This window comes from Podarcis pityusensis (assembly GCF_964106645.2).
Source record: "Podarcis pityusensis genome assembly, chromosome: 12".
NCBI classification, from domain to species: Eukaryota; Metazoa; Chordata; class Lepidosauria; order Squamata; family Lacertidae; genus Podarcis; species Podarcis pityusensis.
The window spans coordinates 38,693,309-38,718,168 of record NC_138037.1 but is presented as its reverse complement, the minus strand read 5'-3'; the positions used below and the strand labels follow the sequence as shown (position 1 = coordinate 38,718,168).

At 40.6% G+C, this 24,860-nt stretch overlaps 1 protein-coding gene across 4 annotated transcripts in view; it reads left to right on the top strand.

The window, feature by feature from the left end:
- RFTN1 (raftlin, lipid raft linker 1) overlaps positions 1-24,860 on the top strand; it is a 114,520-nt gene that overhangs the window by 77,033 nt on the left and 12,627 nt on the right. For all 4 annotated transcript variants that reach the window (XM_080974803.1, XM_080974802.1, XM_080974805.1 and 1 more), the window contains exons 6-7: positions 12,729-12,932; positions 20,070-20,185. In XM_080974803.1, coding sequence (XP_080830929.1) covers positions 12,729-12,932; positions 20,070-20,185 — 320 coding nt within the window. The remainder of the gene's footprint in view (positions 1-12,728; positions 12,933-20,069; positions 20,186-24,860) is intronic.

Sequence of the window (24,860 nt, the reverse complement as noted above, 5' to 3'; positions counted from 1 at the left end):
ATGACCCCTCCTCTGTTTCTTTGAGAACAGGATAACAAAGATCAGCCCTGGGCCATATATTGCCAGTGCAGGATTTCTAGCAGAAATTGCCTTAAAAAAAATTAGTTCTTTAAAATTCAACCAAAATAAATGTAACCAGAAGAACCATAGCTTTGTCTCTTTTGTTTTGGGGGATGGCATGGCTAACTGAAGTCTTAAGAAGAGCCACGAACTAATCTGTGAACTTTAAACAAAGAAGAAAGTAGAGACTAGCAAAGCTAAAGGGTGCAATAACAGCCAGATTATTAAGAATATATTTCAGTTACTATCAGTTTTCTTTTTCAGTCTGGGTTGTGGGTTGTTGTTTTTTTTGTAGTTGGTTTAAATCCATTTTTCAAGAGCTGTTAAAATAAAAAAATCCTTCCAGTAGCACCTTTAAGACCAACTAAGTTAGTTCTTGGTATGAGCTTTCGTGTGCAAGCACACTTCTTCAGATACACTGAAACAGAAGTTGCCAGATCCTTCTATATAGTGAGAAGGTGGGGAGGGGTATTACTCAGAAGGGTGGTGGGAATTGGAGATTGGCAGATAGCTGAGATGAGCCTGCTGACGACTCTTAACGACTGTAATAGGTCTTACAGGAAAAGGCAAGGGGTGAGAAGGTGAGAAATGGCTTAGTCATGTATAATGGGATAAGAATCCAATGTCTTTGTTCAAACCAGGTTTCTCCATGGTTTTAAGTTTGGTAATGAGTTGCAATTCAGCAGCTTCTCTTTCCAGTCTATTTCTGAAATTCCTTTGTAGTAAAACAGTTACTTTGAGATCTTGTATAGAATGTCCTGGGAGATTGAAGTGTTCTCCTACTGGTTTCTCTGTTTTGTGATTCTTGATGTCAGATTTATGTCCATTTATTCTTTGGCGTAAGGTTTGGCCTGTTTGTCCAATATAGAGAGCTGAAGGACACTGTTGGCATTTGATGCCATACACAATGTTAGATGATGAGCAATTGAATAGTCCCGAGATGGTATGTGTGATGTTGTTGGGGCCGGTAATGGTGTTGTCCGGGTGTATGTGGCAGCAAAGTTGGCATCTGGGTTTATTGCAGGCTCTGGTGCCAGTGTCCGTGTTAAGTCTGGTTGTAGTATTATTGTGGGTTAGGAGTTGTTTAAGATTGGGTGGCTGTCTGTAGGCAATGAAAGGTCTTCCTCCCAGAGCTTGAGAAAGAGAACTGTCATTGTCCAGGAGAGGTTGTAGATCTCTGATGATGCGTTGTACTGTTTTAACTTGGGAGCTGTATGTGATGACTAGAGGTGTTCAGTTATTTTCTTTTTTGGGTCTGTCTTGCAGCAAGTTCTCTCTGGGTATAAGTCTGGCTCTGTTGATCTGTTGTCTAACTTCATCTGCTGGGTATTTTAGTTCTGAAAAGGTTTGCTGTAGATCTCTTAGGTGAGAGTCTCTGTCTGTAGAATTGGAACAGATGCGGCTGTAACGTAGTGCCTGGCTATATACAATGGACTGTTTGGTATGTTTGGTATGTAGCTACCAGACTTATACCCAGAGAGAACTTGCTGCAAGACAGACCCAAAAAAGAAAATAACAGAACACCTCTAGTCATCACATACAGCTCCCAAGTTAAAACAGTACAACGCATCATCAGAGATCTACAACCTCTCCTGGACAATGACAGTTCTCTTTCTCAAGCTCTGGGAGGAAGACCTTTCATTGCCTACAGACAGCCACCCAATCTTAAACAACTCCTAACCCACAATAATACTACAACCAGACTTAACACGGACACTGGCACCAGAGCCTGCAATAAACCCAGATGCCAACTTTGCTGCCACATACACCCGGACAACACCATTACCGGCCCCAACAACATCACACATACCATCTCGGGACTATTCAATTGCTCATCATCTAACATTGTGTATGGCATCAAATGCCAACAGTGTCCTTCAGCTCTCTATATTGGACAAACAGGCCAAACCTTACGCCAAAGAATAAATGGACATAAATCTGACATCAAGAATCACAAAACAGAGAAACCAGTAGGAGAACACTTCAATCTCCCAGGACATTCTATACAAGATCTCAAAGTAACTGTTTTACTACAAAGGAATTTCAGAAATAGACTGGAAAGAGAAGCTGCTGAATTGCAACTCATTACCAAACTTAAAACCATGGAGAAACCTGGTTTGAACAAAGACATTGGATTCTTATCCCATTATACATGACTAAGCCATTTCTCACCTTCTCACCCCTTGCCTTTTCCTGTAAGACCTATTACAGTCGTTAAGAGTCGTCAGCAGGCTCATCTCAGCTATCTGCCAATCTCCAATTCCCACCACCCTTCTGAGTAATACCCCTCCCCACCTTCTCACTATATAGAAGGATCTGGCAACTTCTGTTTCAGTGTATCTGAAGAAGTGTGCTTGCACACGAAAGCTCATACCAAGAACTAACTTAGTTGGTCTTAAAGGTGCTACTGGAAGGATTTTTTTATTTTGACTATGGCAGACCAACACGGCTACCTATCTGTAACTGTATCAAGAGCTGTTGTTTGCTTCCATGTTAACATCACCAGTAAAGTACGGTATTTTGTGTTGTGTTGTTTGCACAGCTTTCTGAATTGGGATTAAACTCATTTGACTCCACACCATGGTTAAGATTGATGCAAATTGCAATTCTTAAACAGGATTAAGGCAGGCAGGGTAAGAATGGGAGGAACTGGTGCTTGTAGGAGCTGGGGGACCCCATGATTCTGCGGCCTGCTTCTGATTTTTGTGTCAAAGATGATGATGGTTATAATTTATTTCCTGTCCTTCATCCCAAGGTCCCAAGCAAGATTACAACACATTATTAAAAACAGTTTAAAACAGCTTGCCATCACAGAAATAAGGTAGGATGTCACAGTGATAGAATTAAGAGCACGGAGAGGAGACAGGACCAAAGTCGCATATGATAAAATGCAACAAATTGCAGGAATGCGTCTTGAAAGAAACCAGGGAAACAATATATTTTCTGACTGTTCCGATGCCCTGTTGGGATGTTATCTCTTTTACTTGTGGATCCACTTTTTTACCTGCTAACGGTTTGCAAATTTGGGGTGTGTGCTCTGTTATTTGTGTGTGGATTAGAAAAGGAGGTATCTTCCTGTACCAAAATATTTTCCCACACTGCATCTGATTTCTTTATTATCCCTTTGTGACCACAGCACTTCCTTTTCCTAACCTGGAAAACTTATTCCAGTTTTGGCAGTGATCTTTCTTCCTCCCATGTGAGCACAGGGTATTATCTGCCTTATCTTTTACAAGGCAACCTTTTCTCCACATACCCCTTTCCTTTTCAGAAGTCCATTTTTTTTGCCAAACCAGGCTTTGTTAATGAGGACTTTGTTATATCTTCTGCTCCAGAGTTCTGACTTTTCTTCTTCTAATGACACTATTTGTTTTTCACCCCCCCCCCTTGTCTTGTACTACTTTGTAACTTTGAATGGTCTTTACTTAGCCATGTGTTTTGTTGACCTTACATATGACTTGCAGAATGTTATATCTTATCCACAAGTGTATTCTTAACTTTTTAGTGAGAATATAAATATGTTTCCATTTACAACAGTATTTAAACATAATTGCTTATGTTGAAATAATATTGGGTTCCTTTTTAATATGTGTACGTTGAATTGTAAAGTCCTTGGCTGGGAAAAATCCTTATCCTGTTTCCTACAACTACAAAATGATAAAACAACCCTCTTGATCTATATAAATCTTGGCTCAGCAATTGGATGGTTTTGCCTAATCAGCATCTCTACATCTATCTTTTATTCGTGTAAAACAATCATATTCCACGATTACTAATTTGCATTCACACATTTTAAAGTGACAAATACCATGAATTTGAAGATTTCTAACATTGTGTTTTTCAGCTACAGGATAAAACTACATGTGTGTGACCCTGCATTTTTCCTCAGAATTTTCTTTAAACTGTCTGATCCAAATTCTTAAAATGTACCTGAACCCAAAAAGCAGTTTAGGAATCTGGCAAGAAAGTGCTTTATTCTTGTTTTACCCCTTTGAATGTTATTTTTAACCTAAATTTCCATCATTACAACATTTTGTGCCAAATTCCCTTATTAACTGATTGTTTGATTTTTGTAAAACAAAATAGAGGCATTTTTAAGAGGGTTTGGGGGGTTTTTTGGAACAGATGGCAATGCACACACCCCAGATTATGGTATGCAACTTATTTTAACTGTTGTGGGTTATAGATTTGTGAACTAGTGAGCTAGAGATCAATCTTTTCTTAGTTATAGGAAGTGTCCTAGCCATTATCCTTCTGTCCTGCTTCTTAAATCAAATTAAATAGAGGAGGGAGATGCCTGTGTCTTATTGGCAGAGCCATATGCTTTGCACACAGAAGGCATGAGATTCAGCCACTGGAATATCCATTTAAAGAGAACCCAGATAGCAAGTCCTGTACTCCAAACAATAAGAGACTTCCTAACAGAGCAGTCAGCCTTAAGCTTAGAGAGACCAACAGTCTGGTTCTGTATCATACTGCTTCGTGTGTTTGTCTGAAAATACCTTTTCACACAGTGCATACTTCAAACTATGAAATTCACTTCCACAAGAAGTAGTGATGGTCACCAACTTTGATAGCTTTCAAAGAGGGTTAGACAAATTCATGGAGGGTAAGGCTACATTCTGCCTCCACTGACATAGTTCTTGCAGGCTTCCTATGATCATTTAGTTGGCCTTTGTGAGAATAGGATGCTAGATTAGATTGGCCTTTGACCTGATATGTCAGGGCTCTTCTCATGTTCTTTCTTTTTATTATTTTAAAATATTTTAATCCATGCTTCATTGTTAAAGAGATCCCTGGTCAAGGTGCAGTAAAATAGGCATAAAACCAAAAAACATCAACAGGAGCAGATAAATAAACAGCTTAAGCAATATCAGCACCGATACCAGAACCTCATCATATATAGTGCATTTCATAGGTTTGTTGTAACAAGCTAAGAACAGCAATGTAGTGAGCACATTTAAAGGGCTACTGTAATGATGACTATAATGGATCAAGTCTTGTTGCACATCTCAACGCTCCTAGGCTCAGATTAACATTCACATTTTGTTGATTCTGCTAATTCCTGACTGAACGTCTTTCTGTTTTTCTAATCCTTTATTCGCTGTTTCATTCGAATATCAAACTTTGCAGAATAGTGTTTAAGGCGATAAATTAAACTGCAGGTTTTCATTCCTTTATTATGTCCACTTGCTGGTTCATTTATTGGCCCCTGAATTGTACGTATGTATATATGTCTCCTTTGGAGAAACAAACGCAACCATCTGCCCATTATGTCGTTTTCTACCACAAGCTGTGGTCATGGCCACCTACTTAGATGACTTTAAAAGGGGGTTGGACAAATTCATGGAAGGCAAGGCTATTAATGGTTACTATTCATCATGGCTGTATACCGCCTCCAGGATCAGAGGCACCATGTTGGAGAACGCAAGTGGGAGCGTTATATTGCCCTCATGTCCTACTTGTGGTCTTTCCATAGGCTTCTAGTTGGCCACCATGGGAAACAGGATGCTCGGTTAAATAGATCCTGCTTCATCTTGCAGATCTGCTGTACTTGTTTTTACATGACACAATATCATTAACAGAAGCTGTGATGTTGAATTAATAAGTGTGCCGTTAAACAAAGTTTTATGATCCATGCTGAAACCTTTTTGTGGGAAGGAGGGAGGGATAAGTGGGAAATATTTTTTTTAAAATCAAAGGTTATATAGAACATGAGCTTTTTATTTAGAAACTGGAAAAAAAAATGCTGTTAACATGGGTTATGTGGCATGACTAAATAACTACTGTTACTGCAAGGCCAATTGGAATATACATGTGCTGTCTTTTCCCCGCAGAACAATTTTGTACAATAGTTATTAAAGACAAAAGAGATTTTTAATAGAATAACCTTTCTTGTGCATTAAACGTGAATGTGTTTTTTTCAGTGCCTAAGAACAGCTTGTCTGGAAAGCTTGTTAGTATTTGCAATACTTTGTTTCTGCCTTAATTAAAGCATATATTTTTCTATTTGGAAAAAAAAAATCATTATCTGCCTCCTGTGGGAACTACTTTTCCCTCCTTGAACAGATTATTGATGTTATAGTGCTCTATTAAGAGAGATGTTTGCAAAGTGTATGTCACTTTTAAGAGGAGTCAGCGCTCTCTCTCGCAGGAAGCGAGAACTAGGGGGGAAAGGAAGAGGCAGCTACAAGCTGGAATAGATAGCTTCACTTTGTTCAGTAAAGTAAGGTTAGCATTTGAAGTTAACAAAAGAAATCTAAGCTCGCTGTTCAGGAACACCTTGGTGACAAGGTGAAAGAAAGAGAGACTCAGAAACAGGGAAGAAAAGCAAACAAAAACCTGTGAAGAAAAGAGCTGGTTTCACTTTATGTAGCAGAAGTATATAAGAATAGGGATGGGCAAATGCAGGCCTCCAAAATGCAGCACAACCCTCAATAGGACTCATCAATTTTTGAGGAAAAGGATCACTTTACTAAAGTATGCAGCCTGAAGTAAATGGGAGTGTGGTGATCACACAGGGTCCCTCGGATGTTTAACAGTCTATTGATCCCTGTGCCACCACTGTGCCCACTTCCCCGCTGCCACCAACCCGTTACTCTCGGGTACACATTGAGTCCAGACAGTTGTCAAAATTGAACCAAACAAACAAGTTTATTTTATAAGTATTAACAAGTTAATGGTTTCTCAGATAATATTCTCGTCAGTTTCTTAACTTTAGTTTCTTTACCGGCCTATACCTTCCTAATACCTTCTGACTGATTATATCAACTGTTTGACTGACTCCTCTTAACAGATTCTCTCACTCTCTCACATCAGACTAGCCCAACCCACAGACTTATCCTCTCCGTCCCTTCTCTAACTTCAGACTGACTTCTCAACTACTCTAACTCTAACTCTAACTCTAACTCCAACTCCTCCCCTTGGGTTCCTATTGGTTAGTCATTTTACACTTAGTTAACTCTTTCCTTATGACCCAGTATGATGTCACACACCTAGGAGGGCAAATCCCCCACAGGAAGCAAGTTGTTGTTGTTTTTGTTACATTTATTTACATCCCCCCTTCCCCCCCAACACGACTGAAGGCATCTTATAGATAAAATAGAAATAGTTAAAAGCATTGGGGGGAGGGACATTAAAAACAATTAAACATATATACATACGTGTGTGTGTGTGTGTGTGTGTGTGTGTTATCTATTAAAACATACAGATGGTTGCAATAAAACCATCACATCACCAGCTGCTTTGTTAAAAACAGCCTGTTCACAAAAGCCTGTTGGAATAATACAGTCTTCACCTGCCAGCAGAAGGACAACAAGAAAGGAACCAGTCTTAACTTCTGTAGGGAGGGAGTTTCAAAATCTGGGAGCAGCTACCAATAAGGCCACCTCTTGCATCCCCACCAAGTGTGCCTGTGTGGACGGCGGGACTGAGAGAAGGACTTCCCCCAGGTCTTAGAGCCCAAGCAGGGAATATGGTCTTCCATATAGCCTGGTCCTAAGCCATATAGGGCTTTATAAACAGCACTTTGAATTATGCCTGGAAACAGACCAGTAGCTTGTTGCAACAAGGGAGTCGTGCGCTCCTATAACCAGCAAACAGACCAAAGCCCCCAGATTAACCAAATAGGCCAAGGCCAGTGAAAGGGGCAATGTTGTTTGGGGAATAAATACAAAATCTGGAATACTTAAAAATGTGACCCAGCAGCCTGTAACAACCTCTTACACTGAAATACAATTGCTTGTAGATAAAGGAACACAGCTATCAACAACCTAAAAGAAGTAACCTGTGGAGGCTTGCAAGAATGCCCAAGAGTATAATCACTGCAGCAGTATGGATTTTGGGCAACTGATAATGAACTCTAACAGTACAAGGACAGTTAAAAGAATTGTGCCGAGGGGAAGGGGAGCTCAGGATTGTAGCAAATCACTCTGCCATCTAGTCTTACCCAACTATTCTTACTAGGAAACTCTGAACAATGTTGTATCTTGCTCACAGTGAACATTATAGAATTGTAAAGTCTACTGTGATGGGGAAACGTCTGTTTTCCCAGATGAAGGGCTTATCCACAATCAACTTAACTCCACTCTTTCCAGACACAATCTGCAATTTAAAGCTATGTGTCTGAGCACCCTTCCCCCCCTAGAGCTTTCCCTGTGAAAACCTGCTCTTTAAAGCTCAATTGGAACAAACATCAGTCTACTCTGATTCTGCTTTAAATAGTGGGTTTTCATGGAGACAGCTTGGGGCAAAAAACACACACAACCCACTTGGACACTGAGTGTTAAAGGGCACAATCTTTGCCTGGAAAGAGTAATGCCCATGTTAAGTGTGAACAGTGCCTACAATCAGAACCAACAAGATTTGAGAGTGGGCTCAGGGACACCCAGCAGGGTTGTTGCTTTTCTTTTCTTATAATAATTTTTATTAATTTTAACATACGTACCACAAAACTTTATCACTTATACAATCTTTTTGGACTTCCATCAGCACCTCTGATGATCCACTGTTTTAACCACTTCTTATGCATTTCTTAAATTTATATTACCTTTAAATGTCTTAACTAATCATCCTCCCCCTTATCCATTTTTGCAGTAATTCCAATAATACTCCTCACAAAACTTCTTGCAAGCCTACAAACGTCTTATCTTCACAAATACTTTTCAAATAATCCGTAAATTTACTCCAGTCTTCTGTGAATTTCTGGCCCCGCCGATTTCGAATCCTTCCTGTTAGTTTATCCAGTTCTGCATAGTCCATTAGTTTCGTCCTCCATTCTTCTTTAGTCAGTAATTCTTCTTGCTTCCATTTTTGGGCCAATAATATTCTTGCTGCCATTGCTGCATATAAAAAGAGCTTACATTCCTTTATGTTTATATCACTCCCTACAATGCCCAGTAAAAATGCTTCTGGTTTCTTTATAAATGTATATTTCAACATTTTTTTCATCTCATTATATATCATCTCCCAGAAGCTTTTCCCCATTTTACATTCCCACCACATGTGATAAAATGTTCCTTCTTTTTCTTTACATTTCCAACATTTATTGCTAACTTTATACTTTTTAGCTAACTTGACGAGTGTAATATACCATCTGTACATCATTTTCATCATATTTTCTTTTAAGGCATTGCATGCAGTAAATTTTAAACCTTCTTTCCATAATTTTACCCAGTCACTGAGCTGTATATTATACCCAAAATCCTTAGCCCAGTGAATCATAACCAACTTTACCTCCTCATCCTTCAAATGCCATTCAAGCAGCAATTTATACATTTTAGACAAAATTTTACAATCATTACTTAACATCTCTAATTCAAACTTTGATTTATTTTCATCAAATCCTCTTTCTTTAAAATCCTGTTTAAACATTTCATTGACCTGGCGGTAGTGCAGCCAGTCATTGACATATTCTTTAATTTCTTCATATGGTTTTATTTTCCATTTGCTTCCTTCCTTTTGTATTAATTTCCCATAAGTTATCAATTTTCCACTCATATTGACCTTTTTCACACTTATTGCTTCTAGTGGGGATAACCAATGCAGTGTTTTACGTTCCAATAGGTTTTTATACCTATCCCAAATTTCTATTAAAGATCTTCGAAATATATGACTTCCAAATCCTTTATGGACTTTTGTCTTATTATGCCATAAGTGTGCGTGCCACCCAAATCTATTATCATAACCTTCCAAATCCAACAATTCCATATTTTCTAATAACATCCATTCCTTTAGCCAACAGAGGCAGGATGCTTCATAATACAATTTCAGATCTGACAGGGCGAAGCCTCCTCTTTCTATTGCATCTGTTAACAACTTAAACTGTATTCTCATTGTTGCTTTTCATTTTATTTCCCGCGGTTTTTGGAGCTCTGCAAAAATGCAGGAACCGCTAAAGGGCTGGGGCTCTTGCCAAGTGATTTAGGCGAGACAGGTACAGGAGCCCCGAGAGAGTAAAATGTTGGCAACGCAAGTAGACAGAAGGGAGTCAGCCAATATTCAACTTCTGCCTATCCAGCTGGCCCTGCCTACCTACCCCAACTTCCCCTGAACCTGCTACTGAGGTTTCTCCATTCTTCCACTCACTAGTAACTGCCTCTTTCCCCTTAGCCACCCTGTCCATTTGTGACATCACAGGAAGTTTGTAGCCCACGGCAACTGCTTAGGGATGCATCTGCACAGTCTCCCATCCTGGTACTGGAAAGGGGAATGTCATGAATGTTACTTAGATGTATTTAGAAATACCTTGATTTAGAAGTAAAAGATGGCTTGCTTAAGCTCTGCTGTACCCTTCATTGCTGCTTTTGGGGAAAGTTTCGTCGGCTTGTGACATCCATGAAAGGCAAACACAGATACAGCGAGGGGAATGGCCCTCATTCAACAGTTATCATCCAGCCACCTCCACTGGCCAGCCTCCCAACCTCCACTGGCTTCTGCCCGTGAATATCCAGTGGTTCATTCGCCCAGAGCCTGAAGGACAGCCTACACCGCTATCTGAACATGCAATTGCCAGTCATACTGTGTCTGGTGGGTGACCTATGTCCACATTCTCCATTCATACTTACCCCAGCATCAACTCACAAATATCCACACAGCTTTTGTCAATGGCCTTCTGAAGGTGAATTTCAACCAGCTTACCTGCACAAACTTCAGCCTCCTTCAGCCCTGCGGCATCCCGGGCTTCCACATGCTAATCACAGCTTCTGCCAGGTCCATCTCCAGCTTCCAACCATGGATATCTGCCCCTTTCAAGCTGTGGTCCTGCTCAGCAGGTACACTTACCTTCTCGTTGCTCCACAGCATCTCATTGACGGATGATGGCCTCCTTCCATTTGCCACTTCGCTTCCATGCAGAAGGAGACCACCAAGTACTGAATAACACAACTGTTGTCCACTTTGTCCTTTTCAAGCTTTGCCTTGGGCTTTCCCCTTGGGCTGCTTTTGTATATCCACTGAGTTGCCATGTGCTTATGTGACATCACAGGGCGCCCACAGCCAATAACAGCAGCTGGAGAGGCATCATCATCATCACCTCTTCAGGCCTCACAATGGTGGGTACAGCTCAGCAGCCATTTCCCCTTTGCTTGTTTGCTATGTACATCTCACTCCTTATCTGTAATGACATCAGAGAAAGGCATGCCACAAATCCACCTTCCCATTTTGATTCTCTGGCATCCTATCTGCATAACCTAGCAATTCCAAAATATAGATCAGCTTTTACTCTCGCAAGATTGAATGTATTGCCCTCAGCTGTACTTGAGAGATGATTCCAACAGATTCCACACGGAAAATGCTTATGTCCCTGTGGAGATGGCAGCACCGAATTGGAGATGGCAGCACGCCCTTCTTGCTTGCACTCTTTGGAATGAGATTATCACCCCTCTTTTATTGTCCATTCCAGGTTGCCCAACCACTGCCACAGTGTCCTTTCTCTTGGCAGATCAAGATGAGCAGGTGACAGCAAAGGTTGCAAGGTTTTTAGCTGGGGCAATCAGAATAAGATCCACCATTTGACTGCTGATTCAGGACCCTAAACTGTGTTTTATATAATCAACTTTTTATTTCTGTTCTGTGTACATTGCAATGTTCTTTTGTTGCTATGGCCTATGGCTGCCGCAAATAAAGTTTCATTCATTCATTCAAACAAGATTTGAAATTAATTACCAGAGTTTTTGTTACGCAAATTGCAGCCATGAGGAAGGCTCATCAAACTCAAGTTCATGGATATCTGGGGGGAAAGTTTAACTTTCTAAGCTGCAAAGATTGGTAAATTTCATCATGTCCCCTATCAGGCTTCTCTTCTTATGGCTAAACATTCCCATTTCTTTCAACCTATCCTTATAGGACTTGTTTTATTTAGTGCTGACCACCTTCATTTGCTGGCCTCTGAACTTGTTGCAGTTTGTATGCTTCTTAAAGTGTGGTATCCAGAGCTGCACGCAGTACTCCAGATGTGATATGAGTAGTGAGAATAAAGCAGAACTGTTACTTCGAAACTATGGTTCTGTTGGTGCTGCCCGAAATATCATTAACTGTGTGTGTGTGCCTGTGCCTAGACGTCAAGGTCACAGAACTGGAGAAGTTCTTTAGTATTCTCACAACAAAGTGGCCCTTAACTGCAAGAAACCTCTGAAAGTGGGAATTAATGTGAAAGGTGTCATGTGGAACTTCACTTCTTCTTCCAGAACAATGGCTACATTAGCCTGGAGCAGCAGGAAGGACTTAAGGTGTATCCAAGTGCTACATCACATTCATTCATCTTTATAACTGTTAATTCATGCATATATTTTGTATAAGTACGCAGTCATGGTTTTTATCTTCAACTGTATTTTCCTGATTTTGTCAGCCCTATGTCCTGCTAATGCCTTGCAAATCTGTTTCCTGCTTTATTTGGTCGTACAAATTCAGTTGGCAAGAATGCGTTATGGTTAAAATTATTAGTTTGTTGCTAAATAATATAGGTCATTTTGTAGCATGGTGGAAAAACAGTTTTTGTTAATGACCCAGTAATGTTTTAATTATACATGGGAAAAGCTCAGTTAATAGTGCTTATTAATGTGTTACTTCTTTATGCTGGCAGACTGTACCCTAGAGAGAGGGTGCACTATTTTCATTGCTTTTATCGTTATTGCTATTTCAGCACTTTGTATGGTTGTGTTTTTTTTTAGAAACCGAGATCTTTGCTGTCTACAACAAGCCAAAGGCTTTGCAGAGATCCAGCCAGTACTACAGTTTAACAATCCCTGTGAAAATCACCAGTGATGGGCAGAGTATTTGCAGCTTGGAAGCCAATTGGCTGGAGCATATGACAGATCACTTTCGGAAAGGGAGCACGTTGGTGAATGCCATCTTCAGTCTTGGAATGATAAATGGTACGGAATTTCCCTCAAGATTATTACTCTGTTTATATACTTCGTTCGTTTAAAAGATCAGCTATTTTCTCTTTGTTTGTGACTATTAGAATTCACAAAAAGTGCTCAGAACCTGAACATGAAAACGTGAGAATATTCATTATATATAAGTGGTAGGAACACTTTTTTAGTATGAAATCAAAGAAATGAGGCAGATGTGCCTAAGTAGCACCTCATTCTCTTGCTTCAATTTCCACTCTTTCAGATAGGTTCTTAGCAAAAAGGAACATTCCCTCTTTCTGCTAATTACACCTTGAAATTACATGCCATACTGAGTGCAAATTATTTGTTGGTGTCAATCAGGAACAGTCTTTGAAGCAGCAGCACCTTTGCAAATTTTCAAGCTTCTGAGTTTTAATTCCTGCAAAACTTCTTTGCTGTTTTGTGAAAATGGATCTTTTAAAATTCAAGATAGGCTGCATAAAAGCCTCAAACCAGAGCCCATGGAGTATGTGTGTAAACTATATGCATGCACAGGCTCAGTGTTGAGAGGCTTCTAAACCATTAGGAAGAGTGAAGTGGCTGCCTCAAGTGGAACATTCTTGGGAAGAGGGGCAGTGGCAGCAGCTTTCCCAGCTGTTCCCCCCAATTTATCCTGGCTTTCCCCCTTTTTTGGAAGATAATGTACCACATTAGTCTCCCCCAATGTCTTGGCCTGGCCTTGGTTCAGAAGCAAGGATGAGCTAGAGTTGCCTATGGAAGCCCAGTAGGGAACTGTTTTCCCAGTAACCCTGGGATGTTTACAGTTTCTGAGGAAGCTGCTTTCCCTTCCTGCTCATCTGTTGGATTCCAGTACATACCTGATCCTTCTCTGTCTTCTCCCTCCTCCCAAGTAACCCCCCCCCCCAATGAAGGCCTAACTGCCAGACAAGCACTCCTCCATCAACTCTGGGCTTATTGCTGGGCCTGACTCCACCTCTACTGGGGAATTGGGTGTGGAGAGGGATGGCCTGTGGCTGAGGCAATTATGGTTTGGCAAGGGGCAGCAAAGGTTTCTTGGGGGCTGAGTAAGTTGGGCTGCTCAACTATGACATTGGGCTCCTTGGTGTGGCTGGACCAAGTCCTGCTCCTCCTCTTCAGATGAGGTTCCTCTGTGGTCCTGGTCTGGGCTGAGCTCTGACAGAAATGAATGGAAAAGTCATTAGGAGCCGTGGAGCTTGGTAGAACAGCTGAAGATATAGCAGCTGCAAGAAATCATTGGACTGAGATGAATTTTTGCAGTGAGTAGTTCAAAGTACTGCTGTGGAGGCTGGTGAAATTTAGAGCAGAGGTTCTTTGTTATGTCCAGGCTGTTGCTTCCCCCAGCGACTGCAGTAGGAAGTGGAAGAGGCTGTTTAATGCTACAGGTATTGTCTTGGAGTGTGCCACCTGGGCCAGTCCTCCTGGCTTATATACAATTAGTGATAGTATGGGAACACCAATATTTTCAAGCACTTGCTGCATGACAGCCTTTGTTCTGCAATAGTCACTTGCCTAAAGAACTCATAAACACCAATGTGTATGCAAATAAAAAATAAAACCTTTTCAGCTTTTTATTCCCCATTGGCTTTGTTGTGCATACCAATATCTGAAAGAACCACATGAAGTATGCATGTTATTTCTGAGTGAGTAACAACGCACTTCCATAGGTACAGGTTTTACTGATGTTTAATAACTAAACATCAAACACACACATAGTCCTTTTGATGCAGCACAATCAAATGTCATTCTGTCCTCTCCTCCAGTCTGGTGTAGTGGTTAAGAGCAGTAGTCTCGTAAGCTGGTGAACTGGGTTCGCTTCCCTGTTCCTCCACATGCAGCTGCTGGGTGACCTTGGGCCAGTCACACTTCTCTGAAGTCTCTCAGCCTCACCTCACAGAGTATTTGTTGTGGGGGAGGAAGGGAAAGGAGATTGTTAGCCGCTTTGAGACTCTTTAAGGTGAGTAAAAGGCGGGATATCAAGTCCAAACTCCTCCTCCTCCTCTTCTTCTTCACCACCATGATATGTTTCTATCATGAGTGGTGACTACAAACCCCAAACTAATTCTGCAGTTGCTAGCTCTCTTCCTCTGCTATCTTCATTCTGTTGTGCTCTAACGGGGAAATAGGCAGCTGTTGTTTTTTTACAATCTGAACACAGAAATCTTGACTTGTAACACGCATGGTGATAAGGATGAGACTCTATCAAATCTGTCAGTTTTTGTTTAGCTGAGCTATATACTTCAACTCTGCTTATTCTTTTGACTACTCAGAAATAGTAATATACACAGTCTTGATCTATCTCTAAGATTTCCAAACAGCAGTTTATGTAAATGAAAGGCCAAAGCCTATGTATTTGTGCTAGATGCCATATGTTAGTTGGTGCTATTGTAGGAAACAAAATGTTATTTTTAGAACTTGGCTTGGGAGCTAAAGCTCTGAGCATGGATATTTAACATTTTTGCTTCTCTCTCTGTGTGTTTTTAAACACAAAGCTTTATTTGTCTTCCTGTCTTTCCTCTAGGGAACTCAAGGCAATGTTCATGAAGATCCTAGGCAGTCTTCTCTCCAGGCACTGATTAGATGCAGACCTGCTTAGCTTCAGTCGGGCTGCTGCATTATGTGCCATACCCCTGAACCCAATATTGTTCATATTGCTCATTTTAATGACTGTGCTACCAGTCTGAAGATAGAACTAGTGTTGCCACGTTCCAGTGAGGTAGCCTTAGACAAGTTTATTTTGACATACGCTTCCAAGGACTAGGGCCCACTTCTCGGTTGGTTGGTTGGTGTGTGTGTGTGTGTGTGTGTGTGTGTGTGTGCAGTGGTGGCTGGTGTCCATTGAGACTGGTGGGGCATAAGACAGGAGGCCAACAGTAGACAGAGACAGAGGCAATGACTGATGCAACCACAGCCATTAATAGACAAAGCCAAGTAATTTTAGTTTCCTCCCCATCGTCCTCCCTGCTCAAGGACAATGCTGAAACAAAGGAGGAGGAAGGTTACACCCTGGACTGGTTGTGAGGAAGAAGGGAGGTAGGTGGGGGCTGACTGAGGGCAGCAAGTGCCCCATACACCCAAATGGAGCAGCCTCTGCTGCCTTGTGTGATATTCATGTGAAAGCCCTTCTTCCCTTGCTGTTCCATATGGTTGAAACTGCATTCTAGAATGCTTGTGCAATGCCACTTTTCCTACGTCCTTCAAATCTCTCCTCAAAGCCCACCTTTTCCATGAACGCTTTGGAGCAGCCCCCTTTGTCCCATGCCCTCTAGTAGCTTAACCTGTACCTAAGATTAAGCATGTGCAATTGAAACAACTGCCTATTCCTTCCTGTTTACCTCTGCCTCCATTTCCCACCCCTTTCAGTTTCTTCTGTGTCACGTTACAATCTCCAGGTCAGGGCTGCTTACACTCTGAAGCACCGTTGTTGGGTAGTGGTGGTGGTGATGATGATGATGATTATGCCAGTAACATGGATATTAATTCCATAATATTTTGAGGCAAACGATAATGCAACTACATAGAACACAGAAAACAAGTCTATAAATACATACAAAGATTTGATTTTCGTTAGACTAGGCTGGGGATGTTTTTGGAAGTTTCTTTCTAGGTTTTGATAAGTATTCAGCAACTTGCGGTATCACATATTTTTACGTGAGAGTCATGAAATGTGGAATTAGATTCAGAAATCCCACCACATGAGTGGAAGGCGCTTGTATATGGGGATCATCACTCCCCCCTCCCCCCTCCTATACCCACAGTGTGTTACATCCTATGAAATCTGGCTCCAGAGGATTGGTGGGGGCATACTGTAGAGCAGCTGCCTGGAATGTAAGTAATTAAAAGTGAGGAGATCAGTGACACACCCTCACTCTCCGCTCATGCAAAGTAGGGTCTTCAGATCCAGCCCAAAGTCAAGCCACAGGCAGCTTCTAGAAGGCTCTTCTCCATCTCACGCTCCTGCCTGTGGAGTAGTCAGTGAAATTAGTTATCTTCGTTAAAATTAAATGGGGAAATTAACAGCCAGGCTTAATTTTTTCATCCCGCAGCAAAGGAAATTCTAAAGGGCACATGATGGAATGCTTTCTTCTAGCTTGTTGGCAACCCATGTAAGTTGCAACTGAACGTTCTCAGAAACAAATGGTCATTTATTTTATATGTATAAACTGCAGTTTTGAAACTATGAGTCACTTGGCCTGATACAGACCAATTAGGCCTGTTTTTCTTAAGGGCAAACATTTTATTTCTGGCTCCTTATCAACGTATTGCTTAATATCCCAAATACAACATAGGAGAAGTATTATTCTGTTGTTTACACATTAAAAGTGAATTTACATAACAACAGGGCTCCAGGGGAGTTTCCTAATGTCAGATTCTGCAGTTAAAATGCCTTCAAAAGTGGGGTTGCAAGATGAGCACAAAGAGTTTACTTTGTGAACAACCATAATAGGGCAATCAGTTTACACTTGGAATTTGGGAGATGTGCTGCTAATGTGTAGAATACATTCTTAGGGAAGATGCTGTTTCCTAAAGGCACCTTTCTACCTGTGGTTGTGAAAACTGAAGTTAATGTAGTTTCACCTAATATAGAACTGTAGGCATTGCAAGACAGTGTAAGAGTCAGCACCTCAAAGAAGAAAGTTAAGTTTTGGTTTTGCAACCTAAACAGAATTATATTATCACAGAATAACAACACCTTCAACCTTTTACCAAATCGTTCCTCAAACGTGTGTGTTTCTCCTTTCTGTTTCATTTTTTTTCTTTCTGGGGAGGAAGGGAATGGGGAGGGATAGTATAGTTATGACACTATGACTGAACAATGTGATTTTAAATAAATAATAATATAATTTTTTAATATAAAAATCACAAATTAATTATTAGCTGAATCCTACTGGACATTTTGCCACTTAATGTTAAGTAATACCATCATGAAGTGAAATGACTAGTATTGAGTATAGAAACTTGAGCAAGTAGATTGGGGGAGGGGGAATTAAGATAAAGAGGAACTTTGCACGGGGTTAAGTTCCTATATCTTCCATGTGTGTCCTGCATATATAAATGTGTGTCCTGCATATATAAACTCTTGTGCATGACAACAGTCATGCACCTATTTTGTCACATGTTTGGGTTCCTGGAACCCGTTGCTAACGGATGACACCGACATGTGCATTATCAGTGTAGGAAATGTTAGTGGGAAACAGCCCATATATGTTGGTGAGCATCAGCCAGAGGCAAAGGTGGAGGGCACATTTCTTTGTTGTACCTGTGGCAGTGATTTTTTTCGCAGCAATAACAATAACGTAAAGGTTAGGCTTTGTGCATGACGCTTAATAGTTCAAAGACAACAAACAACACAGGGAGACATTGCTTCCCACTAGTATAGCTGTCACAATAGAATAAGAAATCTTTTCCCATAGTCATCTTGTAAATCATGTGCAGGAACATTAAAATGACATTTTGCCCAGCAGAACATCATCAAATATTTATATACCCAAGTGAAAATAGCCTTTTGAGCACAGTGGGAGAGCATCTTACCTTAATAAAAAATGCAGTGATAATGGAACCTTTTCCCATGAAGGAGGGTGGATTAACCTTTTCCATGAGCTTAGTGAAGGTAAAAGGTGAAAAATTATAACAAAGCTTGGGCAGAATAGAAGCAGTTTTTAGTTTTAATGGAATGGAAGGCTATGCCGAGCTGGTTATTAGTACAAATGAGCCATCACTTTATCATTTAGTTTTTGAAATTAATTGTGTTGGTGTAATGTGCTGGAATCCACTGGATTAATTATATGCTAAGTGAAAACAAGTTAACTGCTAAGAAAAGGGGGCTTTCTGGAGAGGAGAGGGGTTAAATAGATGTGATAGTTAATGTGAGACTGATACTGCAAAAAGCCCTTGTAAGAGCTTCAATATTTTTTTGGATGACTGCTACTAAAGCAGGTATGCCTCTACTCAAAACCAGGCTATTGCATGGGGTTTCTTATAATAAATTGAGTTACTTTGGCATTCCCAAAAGGGAATGCTAGGATTTGTGCATGAGCAGGTATTCTACAGTAAAATCCATTAAATTGTTTATTAATGCCAGGTTAACTATGGACACTTGCAGTTTTTCAAACACTTCTGCAGTGATTTGGAGAGCCATCTCCCCCCCCCCCCCCATTCATGCCCTAGTATGTGGGGAGTTTTTTCTTGTGTCTTTATATGGCATTGTATATATATGGCATACTAGATATTTCTTTTAAGTATGGGGGCAAAACACCCCAAATTCAGGGTCACCACCACCATTTAATGCGCTGAAGGTTTGTGTGGTCATCAAAAATCTTCAAGAAAGGCAAGAGTAATCGGGAAATCTTGACTCAAAAGGTTCACTGTATGAGAAAACACTTGTTGCTACAGAGCTGTCCTCCTAAAAACCTCATCCAAACTAGCAGTGCCCAATATACCAGTCACCTGACAAATGATTCGAGATAGTGGAGAAATTCTGGCCGCAACTCTTTGTTCCCTAAACAGAAAAGGGATGCATTAAATATTCTGACCATTCCTAAAACAAAGGCTGCATTGAAAGCTGCAACTCAGTTGCATCTATGATTGTTGACTTCCAAAGAAAATGCCCAGTGCAGGTGTTACTGCAGACTTGCAGTTTCCAGGGAAAAGAGGAAGCACAATTCATAGGTAGAGGAACAGAATCCAGTGCTGGGGAAGTTGTAAGGCATGCTTGATATCCCTACAATCCCATCTCTTGCCATGGCCATGCCTCTTGGCTAGGTCAGTGCCTCAGATACTAGTCAAGGAGAAGGGAAGAAATTCCTCAAGCTCCAGAAGTGTCCACCACCAAGCTTGCATGTGCACGTATCTTTTTATCTGTAAATAGCCAATAAAAATAAGTGCAATTCTGTTTTATAATGGGTGCTAGCAGCACAGCACCGCATACAAAGGATTCATTTGTACACCTACTATTAGTCTCATTCATTTTAATATAGTTGGACCATGCAGGGGTCTTTCTCTCTCTGTGTTTTGCAAATAACATGCTGAGAAGAAATTAGGATTGTGATAATGAACACACACACACACACACTCTTTAAAAATGTTCATAGGATATCCTAACTGTGTAGCTTATAGAAACGATTTGTTTCTGCACAGATTCCTTCCAGGGGATGACAGATGGCGTGTTCATCTTTGAAGATATTTCCGTGGAAGACAACAAGAGTATACAAGGCTATGATGCTATTGTTGTAGAACAATGGACTGTTCTGGAAGTAAGTGTGTTGTTTTGCTTTTGTTTGTTTCCTAATATCTTGAATCACAACCTAATGAGAAACTAATAGGTTTTTAAAAAAAAAAAAATCTTGCTTGCTGCGTCTATTAGCAATAACTTATTTAGCAATTCTCAGTATCCAAGATTTCTTACAATCTTTTAAAATTTATTCTCTCAGCAATCCCAGTGGACTACCCAAAGGAGCATTAGGGAAAACAGTGAAAGGTCTAGTTGTTATATTAATTTGTTACCCACTTTGTTTTTTCATGTCTTATTAAAAAGAGGTTTCATATTGCACTGATAAAACTAACTAGTGTTGGGATATTTGAGCAGCTTCAAACATTTCATTTTCCTACATATATGCTGAACAATGTATGAAAGGTGCTTTCATCCTGTCCCCACCCTTGCTGCAGCTTTCTCAAAACAGTAGCTAAGAAGGAGCTTTAGAGAGGGATAGATTTTTTTGTTTTGTTTCCTTCCCCCCTACCATAAGGTTACCAAAAAATTTTCAATGAATCCAGGGACACTTTTCAACTTCAATGGATTTTGTATGGGCACTGATTTGTAAATCTGGGGACTGTCCCCGGATCAGTACATACCCTACCATCAGTACATACAGAGAAAAAAACACTGGTTCCACCCTGCAAAGGTAGGTAAAATGTAATACATAAAGCAGGGCTCTGAATCATTTTTAAATGAGGGTCTTTGTGGTGCCAGTCAAGTCTCCTTTGTTTATTGCAAGGCTTTTGGAATCCTCGAAATAGAATGCATGTAGTTACAAAGAATGTCACAAATGTGCTTTGCAGGTCATTTGGCTCTTGCTATGTGTTTAATCAACTCAGTGTTTAAGTGCATGGTTAACATCAAGCATGCAGCTCCTAAAAAAGAAAAAAAAAACCTTTTATATTACATCTGCTTATCCCTGCTTAACTCCAGAGCTAGCAATTCCTAGCAAATTTATACACATATATACCAAATTATTTCAGTCTGTTTTTAAATCATTATTATTAATAGCAGTATATTAAAAACATTTATACCTGCTTTTCTGTGTGTTTCAAGATAACTCATGAAAACTTAAAAACAATTTTGAAATAGAAGTATTCACACGACACCTTTAAAGCACATTTGAAACACATTCTTTCTCTCAAAGAATTCTGGGCACTGTGGTTTATCCCTCACATAGTTACAATTCCTAGCAACCCTTAACAAACTACAGTGCCCAGAATTGAGGGAAAGAACGTGCTTTGAAGTTTAGAGTGTACACAGCCTAAGAAACAGCCAAAGCTGGACAACAGAGTAATTAAAAGCTAAGTTTTAGCTGTTCATGGAAAGATGCATCAGAAAGTAGACACATGGGTCTCTTTGGAGAGGCCATTCTACAGTCTAGTACAGCCTTTCTCAACCTTGGGTCCCTATATGTTATTCGACTACAGCTCCCATCATCCCTAGCTACCAATAGTCAGGGGCGATGGGAGCTGTAGTCTTAACTACACATAGGGAGTTGAGAAAGGCTGTTCTAGTAACTGAAGCTAAAAAGGTTATAATGTCGCCATCTGCCATTTTTCAGATGATAAGGGTATAATCAACAGGGGCTCAGTTGTTGAATGAAGCTCCCAAGTAGGTTCATGAAAAGAGGTATTCTAGTCCCAGACTATATAAGGTTTTAAAGGTAAGACCAGCATTTTTAATTGTGCCCAGGAACAAATTGGCAGCCAGTGCAGCTGAGAGTGTTATACAAGGCATGCTGGGAGTTTAAGAGCAAATACAGTTTTAAGTATGCATACAGAAGCTCAGACTGGAAGCTGTTTTCTATATAGTCATGTTATTGAGTGTTTCACCTGTTTACTTTCTGCATGTCAGGCTGCTGTTAAAGATGCAGCAGAAAAAAAGTGGGAAGGAAATCCTAAGACTGAAATCCAATATATATTTTCTTGGGATCAAATCCTACCGCATTCAACAGAACTCACTTCCAAGTAAGCATGCATTAGATTGGGTTACATAGTGCCATGCATCTTACTTAGAAGTGAGTCCCACTGTGTTCAAGTTGAGTTTCCATTATGTGAGTGTGTACATGGTTGCAGCCTTTTAGTGCCCCATTTCCCATTAGTTCTGCCTATTGCAACTTCCTGGCTCTGCCTACATTTAGATACTCTGCCTCCCCGCTCCCCACCTAATGGGTACCAGCTGCCATGTGGTAATGCTGAATCCTGAAGCATTTCTGAGCTACATACTAAAAAAAGATCAGAATCACTAGACCATGCTTATTCCTAGCCCTGTGTTTGAATTACATTGTAAGTAGCCTGATTGTCTTATCTTTTGAGACAGCCCCCTTAGCTTCTTTTCAGAAGGATACCAGTCTCACCCTCGAAGGATCAAGAACACAAGTGGATAGTCTCACTTCTTCAAGAATCCTGTCTTTAAGGTGCACAAGTTTAACACAGAAAGTAGGAGTCGTGGCTGTGTTCATAATGTTTTCTCTAACTGTGGAGTCAGAACTGACACAAGTACCTTTATCTACAAAGTGTGCCATAAATTGGTCACAGCAAACTGCTGTGAGTGTCACTATCCTCAGGAGGACTAAAATATAGAGGTCCACACTTAGAACAGTCCACCTGAACAAAACTGGACACAATAGTGCTGGTGAAGTAGAATGTTTAGGGTGCCATCACAAATTGGTTTCTGAAATTAGTTCTGGGCCATGTTTAGTAAGTTTTGATATAAGTTTTCTTTCAGTGCTCTAGATATTTCCTTCAACTCCTCAGTAAACAAAGCTGAATGGGTTCTCTCCAGAAGAAGGTGGGGATCTAGGAATGATTGCATTAACCATGCAGGGTGTCTCCTGGTTCCTGAACCTGACTAGTGTGTTGTCAGAACTACCAGTCCTATTAGCAGAAATATCCTGCAGGAGGCATCAGAAAACCAATTGGGTCCATCAGCTTCCAAGGGTAGATCATTCTACTCAGTGCCCCACCCATACAAAATTATAGGACATAAGAATAAATCATTATTTTATCTTTTCAGTTTGACATATATAGGGTCTTATGTCATCTTCCTTCCAGGCACTGACTAGACCCAGACCTGCTTAGCATTAGCAAGCTGGGTGCATTGTGTTCCTTCAGACTAAACCCTAAGTCTGCATAGGTTGCACAGTAGAGCTTTTGCTAAATGTGAAATTATTTTCCGTAAGTTTCCTTTCCCTTCCTCTTGGGCATGAAACACCTAAGTGCCCCTTAGGATTCTCCCAAATAATTTTGTGTGTGTGTGTGTGTGTGTGTGTGTGTGTGTGTGTCCTGCCGTAAGAGTGCACTTAGCAGTGTAAGTTCAGTTGTGTTTTCGTTCACAACTTCATTTAACTGTGTTTGTGTGCATTATATCAAGTGTGAGCAGGAAGTGGCATCTCCTTATGGACAAAAAGCACGGCATGCTTAATTTCTAACAACAGAGGAGCCTCCCAAGTGTAAGCAAGGGGAACATGTTCAACACTCTGATGGGCTCGGTATGTGTGTAAAATGTCACTGAGTAGAGAATGTAAAGCTTCCAGCTGTCACAGTATGTAGTCCTTGCCAAGTAATAGACAGGATGCAGTAGTGCTGAGTTATTTAACTCTTAAAATTTAGAACAAACTGTGGCATTCTTGTCTTTTTGAGCAGGGGCCTCTTAATGATTACATGCCTTAAGCTGCCCTATTACTTCTACCCTATAAATGTTGGGCTGCATTAATTCCACTAGAATTTGTGTGATCTAGCATTGAAACCTCTTTGATTTTAATTCTCTTTGCATAGAAAAGTCCCTTGTTAACCAGAGCCTACCCAACCTTTCTTTGCTTCCCCACATCTTGCCTGTTGTCATGTTTTTGCACCAAATAAAAGAAGATAATTCCTTTGCAAGCTGATTCTTTTGCAAGTTCTGCAAAATAATTCCCAGGCTGCACGATGTTGGTGAAACTTCATTTCTTGAGTGAAGGTTTTCTCTGAAAATACTTCCTGTGACTTAAGAGAATTTAGGTGGTGGTGACAGTTGTCTCTCTCCAGCTCTTCTGGAGACATTGGAGTGCCTTTTTTGTGGTTGCTGCTGCTGTGCATTTTCAGCATTTTGACACGAAGTATGAGTACACAGTTTCAATCTGTTGAGATGGCAGATTGCCTAGTGGAAATGATTCCACTGTGTAGCCATGTTTTTGCTGCAGAGCATTCATAAAGCAGAGCTCTTTACTGATGAGGGGTTTGGGCTTTACGAGGTGGGTGAGCAGGAGCGATGTAAATACAATGATCTGCTGTTCTTTCTGGAAGTGTCTATGAAGAGCCAGCTCTGCTTTGGCCTTCATTCTCGATCTGTTAAATGTGTGGTGAGTTTGGGCTTGAGCAACACAGTTTGATGCCTGCTGCTGAACAAACTACGCATGTCTAAAGCAACAGGGGGCCAAAAGTGATGAGCGTGAAATTCAGCCCTTTGAAAGGTCCTGGATGCTGTTTGAAGGTGACCTAGAAAGAAGGTGGGAGAAGATTTTGGTAGGTGCCCTTTGGGCTTCTCTTTCTATATGGATGAGAAAGGGGTTGTTGAGCAATGTGTATTTGGGCTTTTTCCCTTTAAAAGGCTTTTTTGATGTGTGCGTGTTTCTGTTTAGCTTAGAAATATTCAGAATGCCAAGGATCAGGTTTTGTAGAAACTGTTCTTAG